General features: G+C 39.5%; 1 protein-coding gene across 1 annotated transcript in view; it reads left to right on the top strand.

The window, feature by feature from the left end:
- Nucleotides 1-726: 726 nt before the first annotated feature.
- ptprq (protein tyrosine phosphatase receptor type Q) overlaps nucleotides 727-11,651 on the top strand; it is a 46,281-nt gene continuing 35,356 nt past the window's right edge. The window contains exons 1-10 of the mRNA XM_034084527.1: nucleotides 727-777; nucleotides 915-1,040; nucleotides 1,131-1,275; nucleotides 1,404-1,682; nucleotides 1,794-2,011; nucleotides 2,905-3,085; nucleotides 3,357-3,704; nucleotides 3,789-4,100; nucleotides 6,954-7,247; nucleotides 7,803-8,102. Of these exons, the coding sequence (XP_033940418.1) occupies nucleotides 733-777; nucleotides 915-1,040; nucleotides 1,131-1,275; nucleotides 1,404-1,682; nucleotides 1,794-2,011; nucleotides 2,905-3,085; nucleotides 3,357-3,704; nucleotides 3,789-4,100; nucleotides 6,954-7,247; nucleotides 7,803-8,102 (2,248 nt within the window). The 5' untranslated portion in view covers nucleotides 727-732. The remainder of the gene's footprint in view (nucleotides 778-914; nucleotides 1,041-1,130; nucleotides 1,276-1,403; nucleotides 1,683-1,793; nucleotides 2,012-2,904; nucleotides 3,086-3,356; nucleotides 3,705-3,788; nucleotides 4,101-6,953; nucleotides 7,248-7,802; nucleotides 8,103-11,651) is intronic.

Here is an 11,651-nt window from a genome sequence, read left to right as displayed (position 1 = left end):
AGCCCATGCTTATTTTAGAGGTTATGAAAACAAAATGTCAGACCTGTCTGCTGTGACTGGTTGTGGGTCACCCAGAGGCATTGAGCTGGTGCCCTCTGAGCACAGCTCAGTTTACCACAAAGCCCCACCACATCTCTGATTCCTCTTGCTTCCTCTCAGTATGCCCCACATCCCTCATTCCCCTCCTCTCCTCATGAGCCCAGCTCTGGAGTGGCCATGTGCCTGAGGTTGCCATGGTGAATTGCTCTTATCCCAACAAAGAGCCAGAGCAAATTATACATCAACAATCTCTCTCTCTCTCTCTCTCTCTCTCTCTCTCTCTCTCTCTCTCTCTCTCTCTCTCTCTCTCCTCCTTCACTTAAGGCTTTACTTCTCGGGGGAAGCAGCCATTGAACGTTGAACTCTGAGTGCGCGCTAAATTCAAAGACCACGCTGTGCGTAAAGCGAAACTAGAAAACAATCGGAGTTCTCCGAAAGTTTAAGAATAACTACTAGGCATATTTGTTAAGCCTTAAATAGTTACAAGCCGTTCACTTTTTGACGCCCAGGGGTACGTCAGCGAGCCAAACATTTTGGGACTTTCCACAACCGATGTCTCCGCACAGGGCGAGTGTTTTATGAACTTACCAAAAACAGAGAGGACGACCAGGACCCACTGTCCCTCTCCCTAATATTGACCGTTTGTATCCAGGTGGATGTGAGTGCTGGTTGAGATGAGGAGTGACATTTCCAATGGGGGGAACAGAGCGTCTGTGGCTACTTGCTAGTTTATGCCAGGTAAGAGAAAGGCCTAAACGTCCAGTTCTGTGGAGTATTCAATATCCACAATTCCTATGTTTCTTCTTAGGATTAGGAGTGCAGTTTATTTAGTTACAGGATATTTGGCTTCTGAAACAAATGTTACTCCTCTTCAGGTGGTCTTGCTGACCTGTGAACAGCATTTAAACCCTGTTGAGGTTGAAGTTGTGTTTCAGTCCTTCCCTTTCACTGAAGATCCAGACACTTACACAGTCACCTGCATGACTGCAAGGAACCAGCTGGTAAGTACACAATAGCAGGTTTATTATCCGTTTTCATTTTACAAGTTTATAACTTATTTGTGAACTAAATTATTTGTCACATTTCTGCAGGTGTATGTGGAGCCCATTCATCATTCAGCATGCTCCCCTGACTGCAAAATGTCCCTGCAATTAGTTGAGGACCCGAGAGGATATAACATCAAACTGAGTGCCAGCAGAAATCTTAGTACTCTTCAGGCAAATACTTTTCACTTCAGTGAGTGCTTCTGAACTCTAAAAACCACAGTCCATATGGAAAAGATGACACACTCGATTAGTGTTTGGTGTATGCTGCTTGATGTTAACCTCCTCCGTGTCTCCTCTTCTTTCTGTATTTGTGTCCAGTTCCAGTCCCCCAGTCTGCCCTTCATGTATACACCATGGCTACCACTTCTCTCCTGACGTGGAAACTTCACAGGCACCAAAGCTTATCCACCTTGAGTCTGTTCAACAGCCACACAAAACCCGTCGAACACTTCCTCAACATAAACTCATCAGACTCTGGTTACATGGTAAAAGGTCTCCAGCCCGGCACCCGCTTCAAGGCCAAAGTTGTGGTGACCACGTTCCTCAAACACCTTAATATGACCATCAACCAGATACTCAGCATTGGCATGGAAACAGGTATTGTACACATTTGATTTACCATGATCATGTCACCACAACTTGCATATCAACCTATAAACTGAATGCAAAGTGTTGTGTGACAAATATACTTGATGATAATGTCTCCAGCTCAGTGCCCCTCTGGTTGGTTGGCCAATGGGAGAAGTTGCTACGCTGTGAGAAGGACCGGTTTGGCCTGGAGCAATGCACAGCTCAGCTGCAGAAACCTGGCAGCTGGAAGTCACCTGGCTGACATAAATACAGATGAAGATCTGCTTTTTATATCATCCCATCTGCTGAGCGACAACAACCTGCTGCTGCTATGGACCGGACTGAATGACCAGCAGGTAGCCTTAATACAGACATACCACATTGATCGTTAGTGAGCTATAATGCATAATTACTTTTTGTTGTGACTTTCCACTCCCATTTGCAGTAGCTCATGAATATTTATGAATAACTTTATAATTAGTTATTTAGAAAGGTATTCCTCAGAAAAAAACGGTTGGTTAAATACTTGTAAAACAGTGCACCCTTTTTATAGGCTGCAGGAATTCAGCAGTTATTCTGTCCTGCAAGACAGTCACACTCAAGCAAAAATAGTCTTTGAGGAATTAAGGGATATATTGAAAGAGGACTGCAGGACCAATAGATTAAAGAGATGACCATGCCCCATAATATAACTTTTTGACAAAATAATTTGTCAACACTAAATAAAACTCCTGATATTGGTGAGAAAAGAGTGATATATGTATTTACTGTATTTAATTTTTTTTTTAAAGTTTTTTTAAGATGCTAAAAATCACTTATTTTACATATTTGTGTACAGGTATTTATAAAAAGGAAATGTAAAATGATATATTGTGCAAAATTATGATATTTAGGAAAATGGTCAGGAGAGTTTTATATTTATAGTAAAAAGTATTACATATGATATTACTCTTAGGAGGATTTACAGATTGAATAGAATACTAAATATATCTAAACTAAATAGCAGTTTTCTCTCGGGCTGACTGCAATGCGGTCTTCGCACATTTCGTTATATCCTTCTGTTACAGAAAGTAAGACCACAGGGGGATTTCTTGGCAAAGAAGTTTACTTTCTAAACAGAAAAAGCACCACAGCAGCAGTTGCTCCTTAAAGAGGAGTTTTATTTTTGATACTTTCACTTTAATGACAGTGAGCTGGGAATGCTGGTCCCATGTATACCGTTTAATGTTTTTCTGCTGTCCCCCCACAGGAGGAGGGCCGTCCTCGCTGGTCTGATGGTTCAGCCTTTAACTTAACGAACACTATGATGTCATTACTGCCGGCCAATCGGACGGACTGTTTTGCCCTTCAGAGGAATGCCACAGGGCCGGGATACTTTCTCACTCCTTTCTTCTGTAACATCCCCTTACCCTTCATCTGCCATTACCAGAGTAAATATATGATGTATATACTTCTATTAACCACAGAATGTACTGCCCATGCATTATTTAAACATTTTAAGAAATGTAGTCTTTTAAAATGATCAAACATTTGTTAGCATCTTTTGCAATGTCACAGCCCTGAACCCTTGATGTTTCTTAATCTCAGGCTAAATAAGTAATGCGAAACACTTAGTAGTTACCCAAACCATTTAATTATTGAGCATTAATCATGTCCTTCCCAAGTTGCTATGATGTTACTCTGCTTCTCTCTCTTTCACAGTCCCTCCAGTCCCTGCCTCTTTCTCCTTCGACCTGCTTCAGGTGACAGAGCAACAGGTAGAGCTGCGTTGGAGTGACCTCTCACCCTTAAACTCTCTAAATATATCCTCTCTCGAGACATTCCTCCAGTACCAAGAAGACGAAGATGATATAAGGAATTCAGAGGACAGAAAGAGGACACAGAGCCTGAGGATTGTTGAAAAGATTGTCAGGGTCCCCATCTCCCTCTCCTCCAGAGGGGTAACTGTGGCAGGTTTGTCTCCGGGGAGCGTCTACTCCTTCACTCTTCGAGCCTCTTATCCTGGCGGCTCAACCTGGAGCTTGGGTCAAACACGGACTGCACACACGAGTGAGTCTGCTGACGTAATAACACATTAGTTACACATCTTGTGCTAACGGTACTTTAAATCTTTATGTTTTCTCTTTCTTACAGGACCTCTTCCTCCTCACAATATCAGTTTTGGCCTCGTTACCGTCAGTCAGATTAGTGTCCACTGGATGCTGACAGATACACAATTAAAGGATGGATGGATATTTCTGGTGCGCTATGTGGACATGTCTTCAGGACAAAAGAGGATAGTTGGAATGACCAACATCTCCAAGTTATCAGAGACTGGTGGGTTACAGTCATACTCTGCTGTGATTGGAGGGCTGGAGTCTTACAGGAAATACACAGTTGAAGTTTACACCGTCACCCAGTATGGGATAGAGAGCTGTGGACAAGCGCCTGTGACTGTGCAGACTGGTAAGCATGTAACAGTAAACCGTGACGGTGATGCAGCCTATAAGGACTCTAAAACTAGCTATTTAATTGAATCAAGTTATCATTATTGTTTGTCTTTTATAACTGACACTTTATCGGACTGCTTTGATCAAAATCGCAATATGTATTAGTGTTAACAAATATTGGAAATGTTTTTTTTTCCGTAATATTACGTACGGGTGCTGGAAATCCTTGAAAATGCTTGAAATTGTACGAGGTGTTTTCAAGGTTTGAAAAGTGCTTGCATTTGGGATAAAGTGCTTGAAATTGTACATTTACTTCGCTTTTTAGATTAAAAGAAAATAAAGAAGTCGGAGCGCGCTAAATTGCTTCGCTTTTACATAAAACAGCTCCGCTCCGGCCTTCCCGCGCGATGCGCGTGACCGGCAAGTGTTTTTGTTGCGTGTGAACTGGGCATTCTGATGAGAGTGATAGATGACAGTATACCAGGAAGTTGCAGTTTCAACGAGCGTTGGCTAGCAGCAGACAAATACAAGCCATGGCTAAGCCGAGGGTCAAGCCCACGAGTAGCCTCCTCCAAAGTTTGCAAAAATAACGATGCGTTAGCGAGCTGAATAGCGAACACGATTGAGGGATAATAATAATTGCAGGGGACTATCATTTCAGAGGAGCCTACCTATGTTATGTGCGTTACAGTCGCCATCGTGTGGTGTTCAGAGGATGAAGCACTCACTGTTGTAATTCAACCCAGTCTCACGGCATTTCGTGTTATAGTCACGAAATATAATCTATTGATTCGACACAGAGCGATTTTGAAAGCAATGTATTTCTACTGGTATGTTTCGTGCCTAAACCAAATGTAGTTTGCTCTATCGAAATCAGTCACATTGACCCGAAGACACATTTTCGTTTGTATTACTGGTCTGGGGGAAGCTCGCGAGTGTGTGTGTGTTTGTGTAATTTTGCGTTTGTGCAAGAAACACCGGCCGTTGTTATACTTGCTGTGACGTTAAATTACTCGGTTCTCCGCTTGTAATTATGCCGTTTAAAGCTTCAACGTTGTATTTATCATCTGAATTTGCCGAAAACAAGTTTAATATTCTGAAAGCCAATACTTTGTTTATTTAAAAACAGATGAAAACAAACACGAATCAATAGATTACATTTATTTCGTGACTATAACAGGAAATGCCGCGAGACTTGGTTGCGTAATTAGACCTTAGCTTGTTAGTAGGCTATGTTGTTATAAATTATAAACTGAGGATTTGACCGCGTTGCTATGGTTGATACTTTTCGAGACAGGCTTTTCTATAAAATCTTGAAGTATTATACAAGTAAAACTATATTTTTGCTTTAATTCCATCATGTAATTGTAGAATGAACACAGTCTTCCTTTGAAGATGTATAAGTCAGGTGTCTTGAGTAGTCAACATTACCGACAAATCATTGTACACATTTGTAAATATTAGTTACCTTTGTGTGAGTCTATTTTTATGCAGCTCTGCGTGATTTTGTGGCTACAATTCAGGCTAATACGCTACCAGAGGTGGAATAAGTACTCAGATATTGTACTTGAGTAAAAGTAGAAGTACTCAGATCTTGTACTTGAGTAAAAGTAGAAGTACCAGAGTGTAGGAATACTCTGTTACAGTAAAAGTCCTGCGTTCAAAATGTTCCTCAAGTGAAAGTAGAAAAGTATTCTCATCAAAATATAGTGAAAGTAGCGACAGTAAAAGTAGTCATTGTGCAGATTGGTCCATTTCAGAATAATATATGATATGTTTTATAATGATTGATCATGAAAGTGTTCTCAAAGCTGGTAAAGGTGCAGCTAGTTTGCATGACTTTGTATACTGCAGGGTAGCTTGTGAATTTACTCCAGGTGGAACTAAAGTCTGATTTAACACTTGGTTATATTTCACATCAATTATCCACATCTGTAAAGTAACTAACTGTATTAAATACATGTAGTGGAGTAGAAGTACACCTTTTACCTCTGACTTATGTTTACTGCCAGTGCCAACCTAAAAGTACCTCAAAAATAGTAATCAATAATGTATTGAAAAGTTATTTGGCTCAGCCAGGTTATATGGGATGCCCAGTCTACTTCATTTTGAAATATTAAACTTAGTTTTCTTTTCTTTAATTGTTCATCCTCTTGTAGAAGGCTATCACGAAAACACACACTTGGTTGTTTATAGCATAAAGAACATCTGATTTAATGTGAGGTAGGGAAATAATCATTTGAGTATAAGTATGTGTATATAAATATGTAATTTAGAACAGCTGTAAGATGCTTGAAAATGCACCTTGAAAATGCTTGAAAAGTGCTTGAATTTTACTTTGGAAAAGGTTTAAGAACCCTGAATATAGTATGTCAGTCTTCAATAGGTATTATGGTGTTGCAGAGATGTCCCAAACTAAAAATTGTTTTCTACCGACATCTTGAAGTAATTGTTCTCGAAAAATCATGCCATTCTCATTTAATGGTGTTTTTCGATAAATAATAATGACAATATTACAATTCCCTCCAATATTGTTATTGTGATTGCAATATCAATCAAAAATCATCGCATTTGAAATTCTCAAGAGGTTCAGCCCAACACAATACCAACTAACATTGTTTGTTGTGAAGTGAATTAACTTTTTTCCCGACTGGGGTCTTCAGTTCTTGAAGGCAACCCTACCTCAAAATAAGGTGCCCACAATGAGGTGGCATCCTCTCAAGATAAAAAAAACTGCTGATTAACTGTTATTGCAACTTGTAATTTGGATAAAATATTAACATCCTATTTGAAGATGTTTTACAAACTGTATTGCTTTGACCAAAGTTACTTGAAAACAATATCGCTTTTTTCCTTTTGCATTTCCTAGCGGTGAGGCCCCTTAGTGGTCTGTTTGTGTTGAGCGGAACAGTACATTTGACTGTCTGCTGGACCAGCTCACCTGATGACCCACCAGATCGTTATTATATCACATCGCAACCGCTGATTGACTCCCCACCAACCTCACTGTGGATGAACCAGACCAGTCCTGGTGCACACTGGGTGAATGACACTGTGTGCGTAAATCTGGGCACATTTACTCCAGGTCAGACTTATGAAGTGGGAGTGGTCTCTTTGAGGGGTGAGGACAGGAGTGAGATGACCAAAACCATACATACCACAGGTAAGAGAAACAGAAATACATAAATAGTTCAATAGTCATATGTACATTGAAACATGTTTTGTTGATTCAATGATTTCTTTAAAATCCACAGTTGTCACTTTGTGCAGTTTCAATGTATTTAAAACTTTGTTTAAAACTTTATCTGAAGCCTAAATGAGGCTTCCGTAGTCTGAGGTAGCTAGTGGGTGTTTTCCAAAGTGAAAGCTTTGTGTTTTCCCAGACAGTGTTTCCCTGTTGAGGTGCAGTGGAAACATAGTAACAAACAGAGGGAATTATACTAAACATGATGAAACTTGAATTTATCAATTTCGAAACTTAAGCTCATTTTAACATATTTTAATATATTGACACATGGTGGACTTTGGTATTTTTCACCATGACCTATATGAATATGAGGAATGATTTCAGCAAGTAAAACACGTTGCAATTTACAAATGGGCTCCTGACTGACTTGACAAATTGTTATCCCAGTGCTTAACAGTGTAAACTGCCTTTTAACCAAACTGGTAATTTTGTAAACAATATTTCCATCTGTTTCGCTCTCTTTATGTGTAGACCCATTGCAAGTACAGGTAGCAGTCCCTCTTTCTGTGGGCACATACTCCACACAACTGTACATCCAGCGGCCACAGCTGGGTGTGATCGATGGGGTCAAAGTGTGTGTGTGTCCAGGATTGTGTGACAGTATGTGTGAGGGATTGTGTCTGACAGCATGCGACTGGTACTCCCTCCCTGCTGGAGTTCACATCATAACCCTGAGCAACCTCAGTCCAGGCTCCGAGCTTCAGCTCAGGGTGTTCAGCACAAGCCGAGCACAGATGGGACCACCTTACTACTCCCGCCCCTTTAAAACAAGTGAGGAACCACTTTTAATACAACTGTAGCACATACTTATGCACATGGTTCATGACAGCAGAGACATTTAAAATGCTTCTATCTTGAAGGTGTCAGAAAAATCATTTGGACTGATATCTACTTGATGATCTCAAAACATAGTCCTTCGTTGTTATTGTATTGTAACCTGGAGAAGTCCTCTCATCACCTTTTCTCTCATCACTGCTACAATTGTACTGCCGTAATTTAAAAAACAAATATATATTTTTAAATGTATTGCAGATTGCAGAAAATAGATAAAATTAATTCACCCTCATATTGTACCACTTTACAGTTTGCCTTTTTGGTATTAATTTTTTAAGATTTTTGTTAGCGAAACACCATTTAGGTCAGGCCTCAAGCTAGGGAAACAATGTAAGAATGTATGTTTGATATTAATCTTGTTATGAGCCAGTGTGCTTCTTAATGCAGAAAGATCCCCTAAATCAAGCCGTGTCATTGATGCGGCTGAGCTTTTTAGTTTGCAACTAAATAAAATTCAAATGGGTGGCCTGGGGAGAAGAATTAATTTTTCAAACAAGTGTATGTGGTGTTTTTTGTTATTCAAACCATGTTGTTTTGATATAATTATATAACTAGAACTTTTAATAAATACGTTTGCATTTTTTATAAATCAGGTTTCAAATCAAATCAAGTTTTATTTATATAGCACATTTAAAAGCCAAAGTGCTGTACATGTAATAAAAACACATTACTACAATCACAATAAAAGACAATAATTTACAACAGAAATATAAAAAACAAAAGGGAATGGTCAGGTGTCATGCTCCGCTCTGACTGAGAAGGCCAGAGAAGGCCAGGGAGAAGAAGTGTGTTTTTAGCGAGGATTTAAAAAACCCTAGTGTGTCGGCCGACCTCACATGGAGGGGCAGACTGTTCCAGAGCCTGGGGCCAGCTGCTGCGAAGGCTCGGTGCCCTGGGTTTTGAGCCTGGTCTTGGGCACTATCAGCAACAGCTGGTCAGCAGACCTTAAAGCTCTGGCTGGGGTGTAGCGATGGAGGAGTTTGGCTATATAGGCAGGAGCCAGCCCATTTAGGGCTTTGAAAACAAATAAAAGGATTTTAAAATCAATTCGGAACCGAATTGGAAGCCAGTGCAATGAGGCCAGAATTGGGGTGATGTGGTCACACTTTTTGTGGCGAGTCAGAAGACGTGCAGCTGCGTTTTGGACGAGCTGCAGGCGTTTAATTGAGGCCTGGTCCATACCCACATACAGAGCGTTGCAATAGTCCAGTCTTGAGGTTACAAAGGCATTAATAACCCTTTCTAGATCTTTAAAAGATACGACTTGGTGTTGGCCAATAATAAACACTGTAGACAAACACATTTCATTTTAACTGCAATACTGTCCTGAAATAGCATATACATTAGAATGAGGTTTTAAGAATATCCCCAATGAAAGTGACCCAGGACCCCCAGGGGTCAGTGGCAATCATGTTTGAGATTAATTCATTTAAATGATATAGATATACATAAATGTATATTTTAGTGGGAATGCTGATATAACATTCCCACTATCTGTTCTCGGCGCACGAAATTCTTTATTATTCCGCCGGGTTATTTTGTACCTCTTCTTCTCCCACATTCCACATCGCAGAAACTCCGTTCAAACATAAAAACGTTCAGCTCGGTCGGGAATCGATTGCTATTACTTTTCTCATTCATAACTTTCATAATTCCAGAGATACATCCCATAATTCATCACATTTTTAACATGGAAGTTAATGGAGAAACTCTTCAGACTTGAATACTCTTCATGCAACTTCAACTGCTAACTGCTCCTTCATACTTTCACTCAGAAACCTCATTCCAACTTTAAAATGTTACACATCTTTCATTTCAAACCTTTATTTAACCAGATTGGTCCCATTGAGATCATAGATCTCTTTTTCAAGGGAGACCTGCAATCTTGCTGACATTATTCATCTTAAACAACTTTTAAATCAGATTCATACTGTTAGAGATATTAAACATTGTTCAGACCTTGGTAAAGAGGCCTTCTTCAGATTTTAACATTAGTGTGTATTGCGCAGCTCGTTAAGGCTAGAATGCGTGATGTCACAGCTAGAGTGGAGGACAGATTGAAATTCGCCTTCATATCTTTTTTTAAACCTGCCATAATTCCCAAACCCTACACTCCTGAGACATAATTTTTCATGAGAAACGTAGGAAAACATCTCGTAGCTTGAAAAAAAAAAAAAAAAAAAAAATTAAACAAAATGCCTCTTGTGGGCATGAAGTGACAACATCTTTCAACATGTCTCCATTAAACCCCATTGTAAGTTCATCCTCATCTTTCCCCACCACAGCAGCACACCTTTAGTTAATCTGCCAAAAAGGCCAAAAATTAACCCGAAAGTACACAAAAAGCACACTTCAGATGCTCAGAGTTCTTGAGATGCCTCACGCTTCGATATACGATATATGTTACGGTTCTTCAACAAAACTTTCACATATAAGAGGTTTATCTCTCATTCAGAACAATGCAAATGCTCTCCTCTCACTGATTACTGCACATCACCATGGAAACCTTTGATCTCTGGGCACGTCATTAGCTCAAACATAAACACCTGTGTCATGGAACACGAAGATATCATAACTCCAACTGACATGCTCAGAGCAGCAGACTTCAGATAATGGTTAATAATCCGGCCTTCAACATGTCTATGTGCCATTAGTGAGTTTTCCTCAAAAGCTGTTGCCATGGCAACGCATCCCTCGCCGTAATACATGATATTGCTATAACTCCTATGAAAATTGTCAAAAAGTGCTCAAACTTCACATGTGTGCTAACAGTCCAGCCGTGAAGACATCTATTTGACAGTTTTAAGATTTATTCAAATGCCGTTGCCTTGGCAACACAATGCTCACTATGAAACACGGTTTTCTCACAACTTCAGTTAAAATGCTCGAAATGGCCCAAAACTTTACAGGTTTGGTAACGATGCAGCCATCAACACATCTAAGCGTATTATGGGGTGTCATCAAATGTCGTTGCCATGGCGACAGATCATTTGCCATCAAGTTAGTTCAAAAGTTTGCAGTTCAAACATTCTGCTGCTTTGCCAAGCCTTTTTACTTTCTTTTCTTCTCTCATCACACATTCAAGCCCCCAGTGTTCATGTATAATTTCAATCTAAATTCTTCACTTTCACATTACATTTCAGCATAGCAATTCAGCGTCAGCTTTTCAGCATAAAGCATTCCCACTAGCAATTTCTTCAGGAATTGCATTCTCTAGTTTTTCTTTATTGTTCAAGAAATAGAATTTACATTTTTAATGTATAATAGTTTAAGATGATATTCTAATCAAACAAATCTATGAATATGTTATGTTTATTTTGAATACATCAAAAATCTTATTTTACATAACTGAGGCATTCAAATACAAAATTAAAATAATATGTCAAATTATTCCAATGAACATACATGGGCTAGTCATCTGTATATTCTATGTCTATGTGTTATTGGCTGAAAAAAGAATTGGAGGAGTAAGTACAACATGGGTGG

This window comes from Pseudochaenichthys georgianus, chromosome 6 (genome assembly GCF_902827115.2).
Source record: "Pseudochaenichthys georgianus chromosome 6, fPseGeo1.2, whole genome shotgun sequence".
Lineage (NCBI taxonomy): Eukaryota > Metazoa > Chordata > Actinopteri > Perciformes > Channichthyidae > Pseudochaenichthys > Pseudochaenichthys georgianus.
This window is presented reverse-complemented; position numbering and strand designations above follow the sequence as displayed.